This window comes from Coregonus clupeaformis, chromosome 40 (genome assembly GCF_020615455.1).
Source record: "Coregonus clupeaformis isolate EN_2021a chromosome 40, ASM2061545v1, whole genome shotgun sequence".
In the NCBI taxonomy this organism is placed as follows: Eukaryota; Metazoa; Chordata; class Actinopteri; order Salmoniformes; family Salmonidae; genus Coregonus; species Coregonus clupeaformis.
The window spans coordinates 29,279,110-29,303,181 of NC_059231.1; the positions used below are offsets into that span (position 1 = coordinate 29,279,110).

The 24,072-nt window shown below is 47.1% G+C and overlaps 1 protein-coding gene across 1 annotated transcript in view; it reads left to right on the forward strand.

Moving 5' to 3' along the window:
* Positions 1-15,325: 15,325 nt before the first annotated feature.
* The window catches only part of tmtc4 (transmembrane O-mannosyltransferase targeting cadherins 4), a 39,636-nt gene continuing 30,889 nt past the window's right edge, over positions 15,326-24,072 (forward strand). Inside the window, exons 1-7 of the mRNA XM_041863673.1 lie at positions 15,326-15,777; positions 16,088-16,291; positions 16,587-16,702; positions 19,153-19,369; positions 20,127-20,214; positions 22,531-22,631; positions 22,903-22,995. Of these exons, the coding sequence (XP_041719607.1) occupies positions 16,130-16,291; positions 16,587-16,702; positions 19,153-19,369; positions 20,127-20,214; positions 22,531-22,631; positions 22,903-22,995 (777 nt within the window). The 5' untranslated portion in view covers positions 15,326-15,777; positions 16,088-16,129. The remainder of the gene's footprint in view (positions 15,778-16,087; positions 16,292-16,586; positions 16,703-19,152; positions 19,370-20,126; positions 20,215-22,530; positions 22,632-22,902; positions 22,996-24,072) is intronic.

The following is a 24,072-nucleotide window of genomic DNA, read 5'->3' on the forward strand; positions in this document are numbered from 1 at the left end:
AATTACAGGCCTTTCTCATCTTTTTAAGTGGGAGAACTTGCACAATTGGTGGCTGACAAAATACTTTTTTCCCCCACTGCAGTCAAAAGTTTGTACACACCTACTCGTTCAAGGGTTTATCTTTATTGTTTACAATTTTTTACATTGTAGAATAATTGTCACGCCCTGGCTCTGGGGACTCTTAAATGTTGAGCCAGGGTGTGGATTTTTCTATGTTTAGTTTTCTATGTTTTTTGTTCTAGATCGTTTAGATCTATGTTTGGCCAGGGTGGTTCCCAATCAGATAATTTTTTTTCTCATTTTGTCTGTCATAGTTGACGTGTACCTATGATGACAATTACAGGCCTCTCTCATCTTTTTAAGTGGGAGAACTTGCACAATTGGTGGCTGACTAAATACTTTTTACAGTGGGGAGAACAAGTATTTGATACACTGCCGATTTTGCAGGTTTTCCTACTTACAAAGCATGTAGAGGTCTGTTGTCACGGGTCGTTGTCATGCTGGAAGACCCAGCCACGACCCATCTTCAATGCTCTTACTGAGGGAAGGAGGTTGTTGGCCAAGATCTCGCGATACATGGCCCCATCCATCCTCCCCTCAATACGGAGCAGTCGTCCTGTCCCCTTTGCAGAAAAGCATCCCCAAAGAATGATGTTTCCACCTCCATGCTTCACGGTTGGGATGGTGTTCTTGTGGTTGTACTCATCCTTCTTCTTCCTCCAAACACGGTGAGTGGAGTTTAGACCAAAAAGCTCTATTTTTGTCTCATCAGACCACATGACCTTCTCCCATTCCTCCTCTGGATCATCCAGATGGTCATTGGCAAACTTCAGACGGGCCTGGACATGCGCTGGCTTGAGCAGGGGGACCTTGCGTGCGCTGCAGGATTTTAATCCATGACGGCGTAGTGTGTTACTAATGGTTATCATGAGACTGTGGTCCCAGCTCTCTTCAGGTCATTGACCAGGTCCTGCCGTGTAGTTCTGGGCTGATCCCTCACCTTCCTCATGATCATTGATGCCCCACGAGGTGAGATCTTGCATGGAGCCCCAGACCGAGGGTGATTGACCGTCATCTTGAACTTCTTCCATTTTCTAATAATTGCGCCAACAGTTGTTGCCTTCTCACCAAGCTGCTTGCCTATTGTCCTGTAGCCCATCCCAGCCTTGTGCAGGTCTACAATTTTATCCCTGATGTCCTTACACAGCTCTCTGGTCTTGGCCATTGTGGAGAGGTTGGAGTCTGTTTGATTGAGTGTGTGGACAGGTGTCTTTTATACAGGTAACAAGTTCAAACAGGTGCAGTTAATACAGGTAATGAGTGGAGAACAGGAGGGCTTCTTAAAGTAAAACTAACAGGTCTGAGAGAGCCGGAATTCTTACTGGTTGGTAGGTGATCAAATACTTATGTCATGCAATAAAATGCAAATTAATTACTTAAAAATCATACAATGTGATTTTCTGGATTTTTGTTTTAGATTCCGTCTCTCACAGTTGAAGTGTACCTATGATAAAAATTACAGACCTCTACATGATTTGTAAGTAGGAAAACCTGCAAAATCGGCAGTGTATCAAATACTTATTCTCCCCACTGTATATGGACGAGCGATGTCAGAGCGGTATGGACTAAGATACAGTAGAATAGTATAGAATACAGTGTATACATATGAGATGAGTAATGCAAGATATGTAAACATTATTCAAGTGACTAAGATACTGTAGAATAGCATAGAATACAGTATATACATATGAGACGAGTAATGCAAGATAAATAAACATTATTAAAGTGGCTAATGTTCCATTTCTTAAAGAGGCCAGAGATTTCTAGTCTATGTGTGATGTGGTGATTTGAAGGAGTCAGGCGCAGGATGGTAAATCAAAGAATAACAGGATTTATTCTGGAATACAGAGTTACGCAATAAAGCATCAAAACAGTCCAGAGCTCAAAACAGGCGCACTGAAACCAAGAAGGCACACGGGGAAAATAACCCGGTGAATACAAAATACAAGGAGCTCCACGAGCTTCACTAGTCTCACAATATACAATCACACACAAAGACAAGGGGGCAGAGGGAACACTTATACAGGTACTGATGAGGGGATATGAACCAGGTGTGTGTAATAAACAAGACAAAACAAATTGAATAATGAGATGAGGAGCGGCAGTGGCTAGAAGGCCGGTGACGACGAACGCCGAAGCCTGCCCAAACAAGGAGAGGAGGCAGCCTCGGAGGAAGTCGTGACAGTACCCCCCCCCTTGACGTACAACTCCTGCAGCGCGCCGACACCGGCCTCGGGGACGAACAGGAGGACGCGGAGCAGGGCAAGCCGGATGGCGACGGTGGAATCAAGCAACAGGGAGGGATCGAGGGTATCCCTCTCTGGGACCTAGCACCGCTCCTCCGGACCGTACCCATGCCAATCCACGAGGTACTGAAGGCCCCCCACCCGACGCCTCGAATCCAGGATGGAACGGACGGAGTACGCCGGGGCCCTCTCGATGTCCAGAGGGGACGGAGGGACCTCCCGCACCTTAGACTCCTGGAGTGGGCCAGCCACCACCGGCCTGAGGAGAGACACATGGAACGAGGGGTTAATACGATAATCTGGAGGGAGTAATAACCTATAAGTAACCTCGTTAATTCTGCGCAGGATTTTGAACGGCCCCACAAACCGCGATCTCAGCTTCCGGCAGGGCAAGCGGAGGGGCAGATTCCGGGTCGAGAACCAGACCTGATCACCTGGTACAAAGACCAGCGTTGGCCTTCTGGCGACGCACGGCACGTTGGAGGTGGAAGTGGGCAGCGTTCCACGTCTCCTCCGCACGCCGAAACCAGTCATCCCCGCAGGAGCCTCGGTCTGGCTCTGATGCCATGGTGCCAGAACCGGCTGATAACCTAAAACACATTGAAATGGCGTTAGGTTAGTGGAGTAGTGGCAAAGAGAGTTCTGGGCATATTTGTCCCATGGCAAGAAGACCGACCACTCCCCCGGCCGGTCCTGGCAGTAGGACCGCAGGAACCTACCCACATCCTGATTCACCCGTTCTACCTGCCCATTAGACTCGAGGTAAAAACCAGAGGTCAGGCTGACCGTGACCCCGAGATGTTCCATGAACGCCTTCCAGACCCTGGATGTGAACTGAGCACCCCGGTCAGACACTATGTCCTCTGGCACCCGTAGTGCCGGAAGATGTGTGTAAACAGCCGGGACACCATGTTGTCCTTCAACCAACTGGTGGACATGGCCATCCGGTTGGACAACCTGCTGACAACCTGAGCCAGCACCCCCCCAACCTGGATCACGAGATGATGGAGATGGGTCGGGTGGCAAGCCGGGTGAGCAGAGGACGACAGCGCCACGATGTCTTCAGTGTTCTTTTGGGTCTGGAGGCAGCAGGCAGGGCACTCTCACGTCACCCCAGGTATCGAACACCCACACTCGTTCAGTGCCCTCTGCTGCGCAACAGGGAAATCAGGAGACTCAATAATAAAAAAAAGTGACTTGCTCTCGATGAGTCTAGTGCGTAACCATAGTGACTGGTGCTGTAACTTACCTAATGAACCCGGACCCTAATGGTTGACTGTCAAGTGCTCTGATGGGGAGTGGAATGGATAGGGGAACCAATGTAATGCCTAGACTATGTGAAGATGACCTGTCCATAAAGTTCCCAGCTGCGCCTGAATCGACCAGCGCATTACACTGGGGAACTACAATGTAATCGGGAAAGTGGATGGGTAGGGTACAGTGCGCAGCAGAGGGCACTGAACGAGTGTGGCTAGTGGTGACTGTTTAACAGTCTGATGGCCTGGAGATAAAAGCTGTTTCTGCCTCTTGGTCCCAGCTTTGATGCACCTGTACTGTCTCTTTCTTCTAGATGGTGAACAGGCAGTGGCTCGGGTGGCTGAGGTTCTTGATGATCTTCTTGGCCTTCCTGTGACACCAGATGCTGTTGATGTCCTGGGGGGCAGGCAGTGAGCCCCCGGTGATGCGTTGGGATGACCGCACCACCCTCTGGAGAGCCCTGCGGTCCTTGGTGCGAGGAGCAGGAACAGGCCGGGCCGGGCTGGCGACGCGCACCACTGGCTTGGTGCGAGGAGCAGGAACAGGCCGGGCCGGACTGGCGACGCGCACCACTGGCTTGGTCCGAGGAGCAGGAACAGGCCGGGCTGGCAACGCGCACCACTGGCTTGGTGCGAGGAGCAGGAACAGGCCGGGCCGGGCTGGCGACGCGCCCCACTGGCTTGGTGCGAGGAGCAGGAACAGGCCGGGCCGGACTGTGAAGGCGGGCTGGAGGTCTGGAGCGGGGAGCTGGCACAACCCGTCCTGGCTGGCTGCCCACTTTCGCACTACACGTGCGGGGCGCTGCCAAAGGACGCACTGGGCTGTGCACGCGCACTGGCGATACAGTTCTTAGAACTGCCGCAGGATATGCGGGACCGAGGAGGCGTACTGGAGACCAGGAGCGTTGAGCCGACACATCCCGTCCTGGCTGGATGCCCATCTTCGCACGGCACGTGCGTGGTGCAAGCACAGGATGTACAGGACTGTGCCGGCGCACTGGCGACACAGTACGTAGCTCCGCATAACACAGAGCTTGCCCAGTCATACGCCTCTTCGCGTGAGTACGGGGAGTTGGCTCTGCTCTAACCCTAGGCTCCGCCAACCACCCCGTGTGCCCCCCCAATTTTTTTTTATTGGGGCTGCTTCTCGGGCTTCCTCCTCGACCGGCCTCCTTCGTGTTGCCGTTGCTCCTCTCCTGCCTGGGCATCTACCTTAGCCCATGGTCCTTTCCCCGCAAATATCTCTTCCCATGACCACAAATTGGCCACCTGTGACATGGCCATCCGCTCCGCCTGGGCACGCTGCTTGGTCCTCGTTTGGTGGGATCTTCTGTCATGTTCGTTTAATGACGGGTCAGACCAAGGCGCAGCGTGATATGCGTACATGTTTATTGAACTTAATAAACACACGACAAAACAACAAAGGAAACGAAACGTGAAGTCCAAGGTAGCACACACAACATACCTTAACCGGAACAAGATCCCACAACTCAATAGTGCCAATAGGCTGCCTAAGTATGGTCCCCAATCAGAGACAACGAGCGACAGCTGCCTCTGAATTGGGAACCACACCGGCCAACATAGAACTAAACATACTAGATCCCACATAGACAATACTACATAACAAAGAATATACACACCCTGACTCAACATATACGAGTCCCCTGAGTCAGGGCGTGACAGTTGGTAATCAGGCCTACCACTGTTGTGTCATCAGTATACTTGATGATTGAGTTGGAGACGTGCGTGGCCTCGCAGTCATGGGTGAACAGGGAGTACAGGAGGGGGCTGAGTACACACCCACGTGGGGCCCCCGTGTTGAGGATCAGCGTGGCGCAGATGTTGTTGCCTACCGTCACCATTTGGGGTTGGCCCATCAGGAAGTCCAGTACCCAGTTGCACAGGGAGGGGTTCAGATTTACATTTTACATTTTCGTCATTTAGCAGACGCTCTTATCCAGAGCGACTTACAAATTGGTGCATTCACATTATGTTAGCCAGTGGGACAACCACTTTACAATAAAAAAAAATTATTTGGGGTGGGGTAAGGGGGGTGTGACGTCACGAGAGGCTACACAGCTTTCAGCGGGATTGCTCAAGTAGTGCAAGGAGACGAGGTTCAAACAAAACAAGGATTTTATTATAGGTCTTGGGAAATTAACGAAAATATAACAAAATTCTGTTCTCTTGTGGCTCTTTAAGGGTTAACAGTTCAGGGATGTCTCTTCCACATCCAAAATCATAATTCTCACTCGCTCAGATAACTTTTCCCCAGCCTTACTGTAGTCCACGTCGCAGCTAGTGGCCAACCCAGCAAAAAGTCCTTCCAAATGTCTCTCACGTATTTCCACAGGTGCATATATCCAAAGGTGAGTATTTCCCAAAGGTAAGTATCTCCAAATCCTTATATTCCTCATGGAAGTGGACGTGCAGCACTCTTGTCCTCCAGAGAGCCCAGGTTGGAGACTGTGTCTCTTCACCCCCCCACACACTCCCTCAGTGTGTCTCTTCCCTTCCCAAACCTTCAGCTCCTCAGCTCCTCATTTGTTTCAGCTGCGTGGGAAGATTGGCCATAGAGGGGTGGAGTTCCCGACCATACCAGCAGATGGAGCCATAGCTGTCTGGGTTTGCAGCCACCTCAGGGGGATGTAATGTCCCTCCAGGACACAGCCTCTCGTGACATCACAGGGGGTAGAAGGATGACTTTATCCAATCCCAGGTATTCCTTAAATAGGTGGGGTTTCAAGTGTCTCCGGAAGGTGGTGAGTGACTCCGCTGTACTGGCGTCGTGAGGGAGCTTGTTCCACCATTGGGGTGCCAGAGCAGCGAACAGTTTTGACTGGGCTGAGTGGGAACTGTGCTTCCGCAGAGGTAGGGGGGCCAGCAGGCCAGAGGTGGATGAATGCAATGCCCTCGTTTGGGTGTAGGGACTGATCAGAGCCTGAAGGTACGGAGGTGCCGTTCCCCTCACAGCTCCGTAGGCAAGCACCATGGTCTTGTAGCAGATGCGAGCTTCAACTGGAAGCGTGCGAAGGAGCGGGGTGACGTGAGAGAAGTTGGGAAGGTTGAACACCAGACGGGCTGCGGCGTTCTGGATAAGTTCTAGGGGTTTAATGGCACAGGCAGGGAGCCCAGCCAACAGCGAGTTGCAGTAATCCAGACGCGAGATGACAAGTGCCTGGATTAGGACCTGTGCCGCTTCCTGTGTAAGGCAGGGTCGTACTCTGCGAATGTTGTAGAGCATGAACCTACAGGATCGGGTCACCGCCTTGATGTTAGCGGAGAACGACAGGGTGTTGTCCAGGGTCACGCCAAGGCTCTTTGCACTCTGGGAGGAGGAGACAACGGAGTTGTCAACCGTGATGGTGAGATCATGGAATGGGCAGTCCTTCCCCGGGAGGAAGAGCAGCTCCGTCTTGCCGAGGTTCAGCTTGAGGTGGTGATCCGTCATCCACACTGATATGTCTGCCAGACATGCAGAGATGCGATTCACCACCTGGTTATCAGAAGGGGGAAAGGAGAAGATTAATTGTGTGTCGTCTGCGTAGCAATGATAGGAGAGGCCATGTGAGGATATGACAGAGCCAAGTGACTTGGTGTATAGCGAGAATAGGAGAGGGCCTAGAACTGAGCCCTGGGGGACACCAGTGGTGACAGCACGTGGTGCGGAGACAGATTCTCGCCACACCACCTGGTAGGCGCGACCTGTCAGGTAGGACGCAATCCAAGAGTGAGCCACGCCGGAGATGCCCATCTCGGAGAGGGTGGAAAGGAGGATCTGATGGTTCACAGTATCAAAGGCAGCAGATAGGTCTAGAAGGACAAGAGCAGAGGAGAGAGAGTTAGCTTTAGCAGTGCGGAGAGCCTCCGTGACACAGAGAAGAGCAGTCCCAGTTGAAAGACCAGTCTTGAAACCTGACTGGTATGGATCAAGAAGGTAATTCTGAGAGAGATAGCAAGAGAGTTGGCTAAAGACGGCGCGCTCAAGAGTTTTGGAGAGAAAAGAAAGAAGGGATACTGGTCTGTAGTTGTTGACATCGGAGGGATCGAGTGTAGGTTTTTTGAGAAGGGGTGCAACTCTCGCTCTCTTGAAGACGGAAGGGACATAGCCAGCGGTCAAGGATGAGTTGATGAGCGAGGTGAGGTATTGGAGAAGGTCTCCGGAAATGGTCTGGAGAAGAGAGGAGGGGATAGGGTCAAGCGGGCAGGTTGTTGGGCGGCCGGCCGTCACAAGTCGCAAGATTTCATCTGGAGAGAGAGGGGAGAAAGAAGTCAAAGCATAGGGTAGGGCAGTGTGAGCAGGACCAGCGGTGTCATTTGACTTAACAAACGAGGATCGGATGTCGTCAACCTTTTTCAAAATGGTTGACGAAGTCATCCACAGAGAGGGAGGAGGGGGGGTGGGGGAGGAGGATTCAGCAGGGAGGAGAAGGTGGCAAAGAGCTTCCTAGGGTTAGAGGCAGATGCTTGGAATTTAGAGTGGTAGAAAGTGGCTTTAGCAGCAGAAACAGAGGAAGAAAATGTAGAGAGGAGGGAGTGAAAATATGCTATTTTTCCTCCATTTCCGCTCAGCTGCCCGGAGCCCTGTTCTGTGAGCTCGCAATGAGTCGTCAAGCCACGGAGCAGGAGGGGAGGACCGAGCCGGCCGGGAGGATAGGGGACATAGAGAGTCAAATGATGCAGAAAGGGAGGAGAGGAGGGTTGAGGAGGCAGAATCAGGAGATTGGAGGGAGAAGGATTGAGCAGAGGGAAGAGATGATAGGATGGAAGAGGAGAGAGTAGCGGGAGAGAAAGAGCGAAGGTTGCGACGGCGCATTACCATCTGAGTAGGGGCAGAGTGAGTAGTGTTGGAGGAGAGCGAGAGAGAAAAGGATAAAAAGTAGTGGTCGGAGACTTGGAGGGGAGTTGCAGTGAGATTAGTAGATGAACAGCATCTAGTAAAGATGAGGTCAAGCGTATTGCCTGCCTTGTGAGTAGGGGGGGACGGTGAGAGGGTGAGGTCAAAAGAGGAGAGTAGTGGAAAGAAGGAGGCAGAGAGAAATGAGTCAAAGGTAGACGTAGGGAGGTTAAAGTCACCCAGAACTGTGAGGGGTGAGCCATCCTCAGGAAAGCAACTTATCAAGGCGTAAAGCTCATTGATGAACTCTCCAAGGGGACCTGGAGGGCGATAAATGATAAGGATGTTAAGCTTGAATGGGCTAGTGACTGTGACAGCATGGAATTCAAATGAGGAGATAGACAGATGGGTAAGGGAAGAAAGAGAGAATGTCCACTTGGGAGAGATCAGGATTCCCGTGCCACCACCCCGCTGACCAGATGCTCTCGGGGTATGCGAGAACACATGGTCAGACGAGGAGAGAGCAGTAGGAGTAGCAGTGTTTTCTGTGGTAATCCATGTTTCCGTCAGCGCCAAGAAGTCGAGGGACTGGAGGGTAGCATAGGCTGAGTTGAACTCTGCCTTGTTGGCCGCAGAACGGCAGTTCCAGTGGCTGCCGGAGACCTGGAACTCCACGTGGGTCGTGCGTGCAGGGACCACCAGGTTAGAGTGACAGCAGCCACGCGGTGTGATGCGTTTGTATAGCCTGTGCAGAGAGGAGAGAACAGGGATAGACAGACACATAGTTGACAGGCTACAGAAAATGGCTACAATAATGCAAAGGAGATCGGAATGAAATTAACTAAACATCTGGGAAAGCGAGAGAGCGGAGCCTCCCTCACTTACGTTTCACTGAAACACTCAAATATAACTCTCCCAACTTCCACTTTAGAAATTATAATTGTTGTAAACTACAGCGGTTCAATGTTTTCTAGGAATAAACTAACTTAGTTTATTCAGCTAACTAACTTGGTACAGTATTCTTCCGTGAAAACCGTCCAGGGCACAGAATCCTATGACGCCATAGCCAACTAGCATGCCAGCCTCCAATAACACGGTTTAGCACCAATACTCGGTTACAACAAACCACCAGTGTGTTAACACGCCAAGCAGATCATTCGTGTCCGTGTCTAACGTTGTGTAAAGTTTTGGGTTAGTTTTGACAGTTTGAATGAGTCCATCGTCAACTTATTCAGCCAGTTATCTAGTTAGCTAGAATAGTTAGCATACTAGCTAGCCATTGCTCTCTGCCAACGAAAAAAACCCTCCTCCCACGGCACGAACACACAGAGAGAGCCAAGCTAACGTTAACTAGTCACCCATGTCCCGAATTCCCTTGAACGACTCTGGTTACCAGTATGTAAAAACAAAACACAAATGTAGGTTATAACTTACCCTTAGTAGCTACTGTTAGCCAGTTAAGTGCAAAGCTAGCCACTGAATCAATTCAGCCAGTTCGCGTCTGTTCGCTAGGTCGTTCCAGCTATTGTTTAGTTAGCTATCCAGGTAGCAACAAGCTAGCTACATTTCGAGTACAGTAGCTACTAACTACCTAACGTTAACACTTCAGATAATGAGGTTAGAAAAACAGCTGAATGGTAGGCAGCTAGCTGGCATAATTACAGGTACTCTTAAGCGTGAAATAACATTGGAAACAACTATCCACAGTTGCTAATAGTTACCAGTAGCTACCCGCTAGCTAGTCCAGGTAGTGGGTTAGCTAGCCTTGTGCTTCACTGGGCTCAGCCGAATAAAATACTTACCTACAATAATTACCTACAATAACCTACGATAACTACCTAGATAAACTACCTACAATACCTAACTACAATCTACAATCTAAATACATGGTTTAAGTTTTACTCGACACCATATAAGCCAAGCCAAGCCAAGCTTACCTCCTGCCAGAGAGAGACACAACCTCACCCGACGATCCAGGGCTTAGTGATGAGCTTGGAGGGCACTATGGTGTTGAATACTGAGCTGTAGTCGATGAACAGCATTCTTACATAGGTATTTCGTTTGTCGAGGTGGGATAGGGCAGTGTGCAGTGCAATGGCGATTGCATCATCAGTGGATCTGTTGGGGCGATATGCAAATTGTAATGGTTCTAGGGTGTTGGGTAAGTTGGAGGTGATATGGTCTTAACTAACCTCTCAAAGCACTTCATGATGACAGAAGTGAGTGCTATGGGGCGATAGTCATTTAGTTCAGTTACCTTCACTTTCTTGGGGACAGGAACAATGGTGAACATCTTGAAGCAAGTGGGGACAACATTATGTGCGATGCCCAGGGCATGAAAGGTTTCAGTGACTGTTGTAAGCCTGTTTAGAAACATTAAGTTATTTAAAAAGACTGCTTATTGTTTTTTGTTGACCTTTTTGTCAAAAAATGCATCTTCCACTTTAATCTGTTGGTCCTAACTGTCAAATCACGGGAATTCCGAAGTCCATGGTGCTGAATCCGCTTGTTGGCTACATTTGCCTGTTTGTTTGTCTTTTTTTATTTTTTTTTATTTAACCTTTATTTAACTAGGCAAGTCAGATAAGAACATATTCTTATTTACAATGACGGCCTTCCCCGGCAAAACCCGGAGGACGATGGGCCAATTGTGTGCCGCCCTATGGAACTCCCAATCACGGCCGGATTGTGACACTACTGGCCAAATCAACGGCGATGGTAGGCTATAGCTATATATATTTTGTAGAAGTAACGGTCAGTGGAGCGATTATGGTGCCTCTGTAACTGTAGACATAGCCTATTTAAAACAAGTTGTTGTTATATTAGAATTTGATTAGAATTATTCACTGTCGGGCCTCCCGAGTGCCGCAGCGGTCTAAGGCACTGCAGTGCTTGAGAAGTCACTACATATCCGGGTTCGATCCCGGGCTGTGTCGCAATTGGCCCAGCGTCGTCCGGGTTAGGGGAGGGTTTGGCCGTCCGGGATGTTCTTGTCCCATCGCGCTCTAGCGACTCCTGTGGCGGGCCGGGGGCATGCACGATGACACGGTCGCCAGTTGTACGGTGTTTCCTCCGACACATTAGTGCGGGTTAAGCAAGCAGTGCGGCTTGGCAGGGTCGTGTTTCGGAGGACGCATGGCTCTCGACCTTCGCCTGTCCCGAGTCCGTACGGTAGTTGCAGCGATGGGACAAGACTGTCACTACCAATTGGGGAGAAAAAGTGGTAAAAATTAAAAACAAACAATAACAAAAAAATTACATTTATTCACTGTATTTTTAGGTCTTATCAATAGTGAATTTAATCTTGCTTCTTGACAATATTTGGCATGTCCATGGCTCAGACACTAACTGTCACGTCTACTCCTGCTCCCCCTCTCCGGCGCTCGAGGTCGTTGGTCTACTAACCACCGGTCCTGGCAACCCATCATTACGCACACCTGGCAACCTTCATTACGCACACCTGCGCCTCATCATTAGGCACACCCGGACTTCATCACTTCCCTGATTACGCCCCCTTTACCTAGCACTCCGTTGTTATCACCAATCAGGCAGTATTGTTTATGTGTTCATGTTCAGACGCTACTCTTGTTCGTTTATTCATGCGGTTGAGAGTCCTGTGGTTGCCCTCCAGGCCGACATCCTGGAGGTTTACCAGGATCTCCGGGAGGTTTTCTCCAAGACCCGCACCACCTGTCTCCCACCTCATCGCCCCTGGGACTGTGCCATCGACCTGCTAACAGACTCTGTGCAGCCGCGACTACCCCCTGTCGGTGGCTGAAACCAAGGCTATGGAGGAGTACATCCAGGAGGCTCTCCAACAGGGTTTCATCTGCCCATCCACCTCCATTGCGTCGGCTGGTTTCTTCTTCATGGCCAAGAAGGAGGGGGGTCTACGTCCGTGTATTGACTACAGAGGTCTCAATGGCATCACCACCAAGTACCGCTACCCCCTCCCGTTGGTGCTGCCATCGAACAGCTCCGCGGGGCCCGTTTTTTTACTAAGCTGGTCATGCAGAGTGCCTACAATTTGATCCGCATCCGTCATGGGAATGATTGGAAGACGGCCTTTAGCACAATGTCTGGTCACTACGGGTACTTGGTGATGCCTTATGGTTTAGCCAATGCTCTGCCGGTGTTCCAGGCATTCGTTAACGAGTTGTTCCGGGACATGCTTGGGTGTCAGGTGGTCGTGTATATCGAATACATCCTGATCTACTCGGCCACCTTGGAGGAGCACATCGCCCGCATCCGGGTATTACTGGGATGCCTCCTGGAGAACCATCTGTATGTCAAAGCGGAGAAGTGGCATTTCCATCAGGCCGCCGTCTCCTTCTTGGGATATCGGATCAGCCCGCAGGGAGTGGTTATGGAGGAGGTTTGGGACACTGCCCACGTGATGCCCACGTGAGGCTCCAACGCGCCGTACGCTGCCAGAAGGAGCAAGTGGACCGCCACCGCAGTGAGGCACCCATATTCCATCCTGTTGATCACATCTGGCACTCCACCAGGAACCTCCTGCTCCGCCGGAAGCTGAGCCCCCCGTTTGTAGGGCCATTCAAAGTCCTCCGGAGGGTCAATGAGGTAACTTACCGATTACAGCTCCCCACTAACTACCGGATCTCACCTTCTTTTCACGTTATCCTCCTCAGGCTGGTGGTTCCTGGCTGATGCCGTCCCCCACGACACCCCTCCACCTCCCCTGGACATCGAGGTCAGCCCTGTCTATGCTGTCAGATCCCTCCTGGACTCCTGACGTCCTGGGGGTCGGCTCCAGTACCTGGCAGACTGGGAGGGGTATGGTGGATGACATTCTAGATCCCAACATCATCCGAGATTTCCACCTTCGCCGTCCGGACCGGTCAGCTCCTCGCCCTCGGGGCCCGTACTCCTGTCATATCTACTCCCGCTCCCCCTCTCCGGTGCTCGAAGTCGCCGGTCTACTAACCACCGGTCCTGGCAACCCATCATAACACACACCTGGCAACCTTCATTACGCACACCTGCGCCTCATCATTAGGCACACCTAGACTTCATCACTTTCCTGATTACTCCCACTTTATCTAGCACTCCGTTGTTATCACCCATCAGGCAGTATTGTTTGTGTTCATGTTCAGACGCTACTCTTGTTTGTTTATTCACTCTATGTTCGTTCTTATTAAACTCACCGACTGCACCTGCTTCCTGACTCCCTGCGTCTTCGTTACACTAACATTCGAATAGAGTTGATGACAACGCAATACATAACAGACTGTAAATACACAACTTGAAGTAACCACATATTTAGCTATGGAGCACGTTCTGATTGGACAGTGAGGGGTCAAGCCTCGACACACCTTTAACTTGTTTATTCATCAAAACCCAACCCTTTCGCGCAAGCTACTGCACCCATAATTCTGGTTGTGAAATTTGCTAAGATTTTCTGACACACCTGTGAACCTATAGCGCTACCGCCAGCGTTTAGATTTACCATTGTGTTAGGTTTGTTAAAATAGAGCCCCTAATGTCAAGCCACTGCATATAGACTAGCATCCATTGACAGTAGTACAATATATACATATGCTAACAAGTTTTTAAGTGTTTAGATATGTGATACACTGTAAGATACAAATAAATAATAATCTCAAGCATAACGTTGGTAGAAGAATTCACCATTAATGAAAAATGACAGAGCTCAGCACATACATCATCCTAGTGTAAAATGAGATATCCACACCCTCATGTACATAATCACTTATCAATTATTACACAAGAACAACCCAAAACTTCACCACTGGTAGGTCAACTGGTTAAAGATAGTGCTTATCTAGCTTGTAGACCTACAGTGGACAGAGAGCAGAAACCAGACAGCCCACTCCTGCACAGACCTCCTCCTGCTCTCCTCTCCTGCTCTTTATCAGGAAATTAAAAACCACCTCTCCTCCTCCACTTCCTGTATTTGATTAACCCACTGACTCACCCAGCGCTGCAGTCACTATGGTAACCGAGCTACACCGCTAAAGTGTTCTGGTAGTCGTGCTGTGTCATATCTCTCAACTTCTGGGGTCTTCATGAAAGAGAGGCTTTGATGGATATCAAAACAATCAAAAACGTCAATTAAAAAGGCGAGAGAGATTTACTCCTCTGTTCATGGAGATGCAGTTTATCAGTAACACTCTTTAATGTTATCAAAAGAAGATTTACTCCTCTGTTCATGGAGATGCAGTTTATCAGTAACACTCTTTAATGTTATCAAAAGAAGTGTCTTTCTCATGCTTACACATAGATAATATGCAATACCATCACCATGATTAAATATGAAAGCATTTCTTTTTTTACTGACTTTTGACTTTTCACCTAAATTTAAGGCTAGGCCATGGCCCTCTTATTGGTCTTTGATCACTTACAGTATATTTCTCCTTGCAAAGCATTAGTCAGTACAATTCAATAAATACAGACACTGACACAGCTATCGGTCTTGTTGGTTGGTACCTGGTACTAGTAGGTCTACTGTCATTCTTCCATTGCATGGGGCCAGCTCTCTTTCTTCCACATTGTAGGCCAATGTTTTCTGTAATAGGGTAACTGACTGTTATGTCATAACAAAGTTCATAATGTCAAATATTCTGCATTCTTATTTATATCCATATGCTAAAGTAAAAGACCTACATCCAGACCAAATCGCACAAGACCTTGTATAGGCTAATTGCTAGTTTTGCAGGTGCTAATAGGCTATGAAAGAACCATCAATTGTTCAAAAACTCCAAGGTAAAGATATTGCAATAAATACATTATTGGTCAAACATCTATTCATATATGTATCTAAGCTGTTAGCTGCATCTAAATTTAACTAGATAGCTACATTTATACAATCCGCGGCATTGTGTTGTTCCAACGTAACCCATTTGATGTCACGTGACATCCACTTTCCTTCGTCATCATCCCAACGTATTCCACGCGCCAGCAAGCGAGGAAGTACCAGGCAGGCAGACAGTGTATGCATACAGTCGCGAGTTGTTTATTTACTAGATAGACAGTGTTAGCGGTGTAGTTGACGGCCAATCTGCATTTCTCGCCACCTTGAGTGTTTTCTTTCGGTACATCTGCAGACGTAGGAGTCAAATTGGTTGCCGCTATCCGACGAACAGCATCAGCTAACGTTAGCTGGCTAATAGTTAGCGAACAGCGTTTACTTGCCAACAACTCAACTTGGCAAGATTTGCAATCATTTTAGTTCGCCTAAAGGCTATATGAATTGCCATTATTAGCAGTTGCTCTGATGCTGGTTGCAACGAAATTCTTTTAGTAAGGTTAGCCAGCCAGTTGTAGCTAACTATCAAGACGCTACGATGGAACTCATGCTTGCAAGCTCATCCTCCAAAACGTCTTCCAATATAATGAGGTATGCATGCTCTACGTGCGTGTCCCTGCAAGCCCTGTAGCTTGCAAACAGACTGATGTGAAGATATTTCTATAATCGTAATATTGTACAAATAACAATAGTTAACCAATAGCTTCGTTTTCTACAAGGTAAAGGCACACTTTGCTTTATCTTGGCCAGGTCGCAGTTGTAAATGAGAACCTGTTCTCAACTGGCTTACCTGGTTAAATAAAGGTGAAAAAAAAAAAATAATGCTGTAGGGGGTAGGCTATTGTTATTATGTCACCAACACTTCAGTCTTATCACACCATTCCATGCTCATTTCCTGTAGGGAATAGGTAATGATGCAGGATGACTAAAGACCCTATGCACCATGGCACAGACTGAAGTTCATTGGGACCACCAGATACCCTTACCAAAGCTTGCCCCACTCCATGCCAAAATCATTGTGGCACTGGTGGCACTGCTCTGCTTTATCAACAGCTATGATGGAGACTTTGTGTTCGATGATTCCGAAGCCATTGTGAATAACAAGGTAATAATATGATCTACTTATCACATACTCAATACATCTTCTGAGGTACATCTTAAAAGATGCAGTGTCTATAAAAGCATGATCTATTCAAAGACTGTATTGTGTACATCATTTCATCAGTAGCTTAAAATAACCTCATAGCTACAGTGCATACTGCATACAGTACAAAGTATACTTATGTCATATTCCAAGTCTTACTTATACACATCAATGGATGTGTAATAAAATAAAAAAATCCCTGGCCATCTAAAGTTGTTTTTTGTCATGTCTCTTTTCTGATGTGTCTCTCTCACAGGACCTGAACCCAGCCACACCCCTCAACAACATCTGGAGAAATGACTTTTGGGGAAGTAACCTGAGCAGCAACAACAGCCACAAGTCCTACAGGCCGCTCACTGTCCTCACCTTTAGGTAGGTTACACACATGCATGCCATGAACACTCACTCACTCACAAGACTGTCTGCAAGGTAGCTCTGTCAATGTACAGACAGACGGACAGATCAAAAATTTGGCTCATAAATGCCTCAATTCATCCTAACAACTTTCTATCCCATGGCCGAGCAGGCGCACTCAAGCCTAAGATCACCATGCACAATGCCAAGCGTCGGCTGGAGTGGTGTAAAGCTCGCCGCCATTGGACTCTGGAGCAGTGGGAACGTGTTCTCTGGAGTGATGAATCATGCTTTACCATCTGGCAGTCCAACGGACGAATCTGTGTTTGGCCGATGCCAGGAGAACGCTACCTGCACAAATGCATAGTGCCAACTGTAACGTTTGGTGGAGGAGGAATAATGGTCTGGGGCTGTTTTTTATGGTTCAGGCTAGGCCCCTTAGTTCCAGTGAAGAGAAATCTTAACGCTACAGAATGACATTCTAGATGATGCTGTGCTTCCAACTTTGTGGCAACAGTTTGGGGAAGGCCCTTTCCTGTTTCAGCATGACAATGCCCCTGTACACAAAGTGAGGTCCATACAGAAATGGTTTGTCGAGATCGGTGTGGAAGAACTTGACTGACCTCAACCCCATCCAACACCTTTTGCATGAATTGGAACGCCGACTGCGAGCCAGGCCTAATCGCCAAACATCATTGCCCGACCTCACTAATGCTCTTGTGGCTGAATGGAAGCAAGTCCCCGCAGCAATGTTCCAACATCTAGTGGAAATCCTTCCCAGAAGAGTGGAGGCTGTTATAGCAGCAAAGGGGGGACCAACTCCATATTAATGCCCATGATTTTGGAATGAGCTGTTCGGGCAGGTGTCCACATACCTTTGGTGATGCAGTGTAAAAGGGAAAGCAATTAGAGAGATGGGTTGGCTGTCAGTCCTGGTGTGTGTTCACAGAAAACTATGCTAGAACTAGCCTATATTATAAAAGCCATGCACCGAATAGGCTGCAACTGTCTGTGCACAGGACTACTTCACGATTCTAAACCAAACTGCTATTCATTTTGTTGCTGATATTTGGACTCATCACATTAAGTATTACAACCAAACCTGGGTTCAAATACTATTTTAAATATCTAAATTACTTTCACATACATTCGAAGTACACTGAACAAAAATATAAATGCAAGGTCACAGATACCTTAAAAAATTGTAGGGGTGTGAATCAGAAAACCAGTCAGTATCTGGTGTGACCACCATTTGCCTCATGCAGCGTGGGAAATCTCCTTCGCATAGAGTTGATCAGGCTGTTGATTGCGGCCTGTGGAATGTTGTCCCACTCCTCTTCAATGGCTGCTGGATATTGTTTGAGCATCCCAAACATGCTCAATGGGTGACTTGTCTGGTGAGTATGCAGGCCATGGAAGAACTGGGACATTTTTAGCTTCCAGGAATTGTGTACAGATCCTTGCGACATGGGGCTGTGCGTTAACATGCTTTAACATAAGGTGATGGCGGCAGATGTATGGCACGACAATGGGCCTCAGTATCTCGTCACGGTATTTTATCAAATTGCCGTTGAAAAAATGCAGTTTTGTTCGTTTTCTGTAGTTTATGCGTGACACCATGGGGCACTCTGTTCACAACGTTGACATCAGCAAAGCCATACAAGGTTTCTGCCATCTGTCCGGTACTGTTGAAACCGGGATTAATCCGTGAAGAACACACTTCTCCAGCGTGCCAGTGGCCATCGAATGTGAGCAATTGCCCACTGAAGTCGGTTACGACCCTGAACTGCAGTCAGGTCAAGACCCTGGTGAGGTTACATGTGGTCTGCGGTTGTGAGGCCTGTTGGACGTACACTAAAACGACATTGGAGACAGTTTATGGTAGAGAAATGAACAATAAATTATCTTGCAACAGCTCTGTTGGACATTCCTACAGTCAGCATGCCAATTGCACGCTCCCTCAACTTGAGAAACCTGTGGTGTTGTGTGACAAAACTGCACATTTTAGAGTGGCTTTTTATTGTCCCCAGCACAAGGTGCACCTGTGTAATGATCATGCTGTTTAATCAGCTTCTTAATATGCCACACCTGTCAGGTGGATGGATTATCTTTGCAAAGGAGAAATGCTCACTTACAGGCATGTAAACACATTTCTGCACAATTTGAGAGAAATAAGCTTTTTGTGCGTATGGAAAATGTCTGGAATCTTGTATTTCAGTTCAGGAAACATGGGACCAACACTTTACATGTTGTGTTTGTATTTTTTGTTTTGTATAAGTATTCAGATATATTTTTTATTATTAAATAAGTACACAATGTCCCATTGTATCTCTAGCTAAGCCAATTTGATAGTACATGTAGGTACTGTGTTGGTATCATTGTGTATTATTGATATCCCTGTATCATTACTGTTTGTAGAAATCATGCTGTTATCATTGTGTATTGACATCCCTTTATTATGGACGCAGACTCAACTACCTCATGGCTGGTGGGCTGCACCCAGTAGGCTTCCACGTGCTAAACATCGGCCTGCACAGTCTCATATCAGCGCTGATGATCGACATGTTCTCAATACTGCTCGGTGGCTTGGCATACGATGGGAATGGGAACAGGATCAGTCACGCACCCAAAGCCTCTCTCCTGGCTGGTCTTCTCTTTGCAGCGCACCCCGTTCACACCGAAAGCGTAAGTAAACAAAAAATGTATGGGAGGGAGGGATGTAAGAAATAGTGAAAACACACAGACAGGTACTATGAAGCTACCGTTCTTGCATGGCTATCACATAATATTTGTTTGTTTTATTGAGATTGACTTGGGATGAGGAGACCTATGAGATGGATACTGTACGCAAAGATGAAAAGTGGGAGACTTGGGGATTGAACCCGGTCCCATCACAAGGGGCAATGCATAGTCCGGAGTCGGCAGTGCTGTTACTAAAACCTCCGGCACTGGAGCTATGATGACACTGGGTTGTTAGCTCTATAGAATCAGAATGGACTAGAAGGGAAGTCCTCAATCAAAGCAATATTCCGTGGTGGGTAATGGTGTAACGGCGGCCATATCTGGTGTACCATTTGATATGTAACATTTCGAACTGATAGACTTTGTTCAAGTTGCCCATTGTAACTTTGCCCAATTCTATGATTCCCCCTCTGGAAAACAATATCTCTTCACTTACTTTCCAAAATAATAACAGCCTCATATCACAACATGTTCCAACAGCCGTGGGTGTTTGTTGTATTAAACATGCGTTAGAGACATGCCAGGAACAAAGGCCCGTCTCAGTTGGGGTGTGCATCGGAAAGGTGTGCGTTTTGAGCGAGGCCCAGACTATTAGAAGCTTATTCAGACCCGGTGGTGGTGTGTGAGGGCTGCGGTGGCCGGCTGAATGACTGAATTCTGTCTCTCGTACAGCAGTTAAACCCCTCTTTTTCTCTCTAAGGTGGCAGGGATTGTAGGCCGGGCAGACCTACTGTGTGCACTGTTCTTCCAGCTTTCCTTTCTGACCTACTGCAAAGCCTTCAGAGGAGGTGGGTGTCGTATGCATGAAAGATGGTGTGTCATGGTTGCTTGAATGTATACAGAGAGAGTAAGAACATGCTTCACATCTATAGACAATGCACACACATCTCATTCATGTTTTCAGATTTCTTAAGTTAACATCGTTGATCTCTGTCTTGGAAGCATATCCATAAATAAATAAATAAATATATATACAGTGGGGAGAACAAGTATTTGAAACACTGCCGATTTTGCAGGTTTTCCTACTTACAAAGCATGTAGAGGTCTGTAATTTTTATCATAGGTAGACTTCAACTGTGAGAGACAGAATCTAAAACAAAAATCCAAAAAATCACATTATATGATTTTTAAGTAATTAATTTGCATTTTATTGCATGACATAAGTATTTGATCACCTACCAACCAGTAAGAATTCCGGCTCTCACAGACCTGTTAGTTTTTCTTTAAGAAGCCCTCCTGTTCTCCACTCATTACCTGTATTAACTGCACCTGTTTGAACTTGTTACGTGTATAAAAGACACCTGTCCACACACTCAATCAAACAGACTCCAACCTCTCCACAATGGCCAAGACCAGAGAGCTGTGTAAGGACATCAGGGATAAAATTGTAGACCTGCACAAGGCTGGGATGGGCTACAGGACAATAGGCAAGCAGCTTGGTGAGAAGGCAACAACTGTTGGCGCAATTATTAGAAAATGGAAGAAGTTCAAGATACCGGTCAATCACCCTCGGTCTGGGGCTCCATGCAAGATCTCACCTCGTGGGGCATCAATGATCATGAGGAAGGTGAGGGATCAGCCCAGAACTACACGGCAGGACCTGGTCAATGACCCGACGAGAGCTGGGACCACAGTCTCAAAGAAAACCATTAGTAACACACTACGCCGTCATGGATTAAAATCCTGCAGTGCACGCAAGGTCCCCCTGCTCAAGCCAGCGCATGTCCAGGCCCGTCTGAAGTTTGCCAATGACCATCTGGATGATCCAGAGGAGGAATGGGAGAAGGTCATGTGGTCTGATGAGACAAAAACATAGCTTTTTGGTCTAAACTCCACTCGCTGTGTTTGGAGGAAGAAGAAGGATGAGTACAACCCCAAGAACACCATCCCAACCGTGAAGCATGGAGGTGGAAACATCATTCTTTGGGGATGCTTTTCTGCAAAGTGGACAGGACGACTGCACCGTATTGAGGGGAGGATGGATGGGGCCATGTATCGCGAGATCTTGGCCAACAACCTTCTTCCCTCAGTAAGAGCATTGAAGATGGGTCGTGGCTGGGTCTTCCAGCATGACAACGACCCGAAACACACAGCCAGGGCAACTAAGGAGTGGCTCCGTAAGAAGCATCTCAAGGTCCTGGAGTGGCCTAGCCAGTCTCCAGACCTGAACCCAATAGAAAATCTTTGGAGGGAGCTGAAAGTCCGTATTGCCCAGCGACAGCCCCGAATCCTGAAGGATCTGGAGAAGGTCTGTATGGAGGAGTGGGCCAAAATCCCTGCTGCAGTGTGTGCAAACCTGGTCAAGACCTATAGGAAACATATGATCTCTGTAATTGTAAACAAAGGTTTCTGTACCAAATTTTAAGTTCTGCTTTTCTGATGTATCAAATACTTATGTCATGCAATAAAATGCAAATTAATTACTTAAAAATCATACAATGTGATTTTCTGGATTTTTGTTTTAGATTCCATCTCTCACAGTTGAAGTGTACCTATGATAAAAAATTACAGACCTCTATATGCTTTGTAAGTAGGAAAACCTGCAAAATCGGCAGTGTATCAAATACTTGTTCTCCCCACTGTATATATATATATATATATATATATGTATATGTTCCAGGCAAAAGTTTGGACACACCTACTCATTCAAGACATCAAAACTATGAAATAACACATATGAAATCATGTAGTAACCAAAAAATTGTTAAACAAATCAATATTTTATATTTGCGATTCTTCAAAGTAGCCACCCTTTGCCTTGAAGACAGCTTTGCAAACTCTTGGCATTCTCTCAACCAGCTTCATGAGGTAGTCACCTGGAATGCATTTCAATTAACGGGTGGGCCTTGTTAATTTGTTGAATTTATTTCATTCTTAATAAGTTTGAGCGAATCAGTTGTGTTGTGACAAGGTAGGGGTGGTATACAGAAGGTAGCCCTATTTGGTGAAAGACCAAGTCAATATTATGGCAAGAACAGCTCAAATAAGCAAAAAATTGTTTATTAACCATTTTATCGTTTGAATATTTAATGCATAAACCATTTTATCGTTTGAATATTTAATTTATGAACTACGTCTAACTCATCTATGGATGTCTTCTGCAGGTAGTGAGAGAGATGAGAAGTTTTCCATCCATTGGGTTGCTGTAAGCCTCTTGCTGTGCTCTGCGGCTATGCTCTGCAAAGAACAAGGCATCACAGTCCTGGTAGGGGCATCAAAATATCCTCCCCTTACTACTAAATAAATGCGACTTAGCAGCCGCTTTTATCCAAAGTGCATAGATTTTTTGTATGTGTATGTGATCCCTGCGGGTACATTGTGTTTGACTAAGCTTGAGTAATGGAAGCCAAATACATTTGTAGCCTATATTTAACTCTTGTGAACTTGACCCAGCAATTCTCTGATGAAGATGTGTGTCGCTGGTTTAGATTGTGCTTGAATGTCTAATCTCTAATGTTTCTCATCTCTTCTCTCAGGGGGTGAACGCTGCCTTTGATGTCCTTCTGATCTGTAATGTAAATGTCTATGAGCTGAGCCAAACGCTGTTCCTCAGGAGGAAAGCAGAAGATGTGAGTAACTAGCATACTACTTACAGTGCATGCCCAATACATGTCTTCATTCTACAAGATATGCTAGTGTGGACCTTGGAACAGTGACACTCCCTAGGGTTAGTCGGTATCCAGATTTCCATACCTTCATAATGTTCCTGTACCATACCGGGGTATACGGTACTACCAGCACTGCACACAGGGGGCGCTATTCCTTTCCAAACGTAAAGAATATATATTATGCTAACAAATGCTTACAAAGTACTAGCGAGTTCCCATAGCAGACGCTAGCTAAATACTAATAAGCGCAAGCGAACGAACAATGCAAGGAAAGACAACCCAGCTCATAAAGTTATACAATTATCTCAAAAGGCTACTTGCACTTGATCCAGGAGGGGATTGATTGTCTCTGCTGTTACCAATAAGTTTGATAGCTTGACAAGCTAGCCACCTATAGCTAGCAAGTTAGCTAGGTTTCTCAACTCCACGATATGTTCATCTCGGTGGAGTTGGGTTGCGATAACTGTGGGCGGAGTCGCTGTCAGTCGATACAAGGTGGTTGTATTTGACAAAAGTTTTATTAAAGTATGGATTTCAGCAAACAAAGGAACGTAGCTACAGAGAACAAACACGACTCAACGTAGTCGGCGGTTCAATCCTCCCACAGTCATCTCCGCCAACTCCATTGATGTGATGTACAGTGCATTCGTAAAGTATTCAGACACCATATCTTTTTCCACATTTTGTTACGTTACAGCCTTACTCTAAATGGATTAAATTGTCCCCCCCATCAATAAGACAAAGCAAAAACAGGTTTTTAGAAATTTTTGCAAATTGATTAAAAACTGAAATATAACATTTACATAAGTATTCAGACCCTTTACTCAGTACTTTGCTGAAGCTCCTTTGGCAGAGATTGCTGCATCGAGTCTTCTTGGGAATGACTCTACAAGCTTGGCACACCTGTATTTGGGGAATTTCTCTCATTATTCTCAAGCTCTGTCAGGTTGGATGGACAGCTATTTTCAGGTTTCTCCAGAGATGTTAGATCGGGTTCAAGTCCGGCCTCTGGCTGGGCCACTCAAGGACATTCAGAGA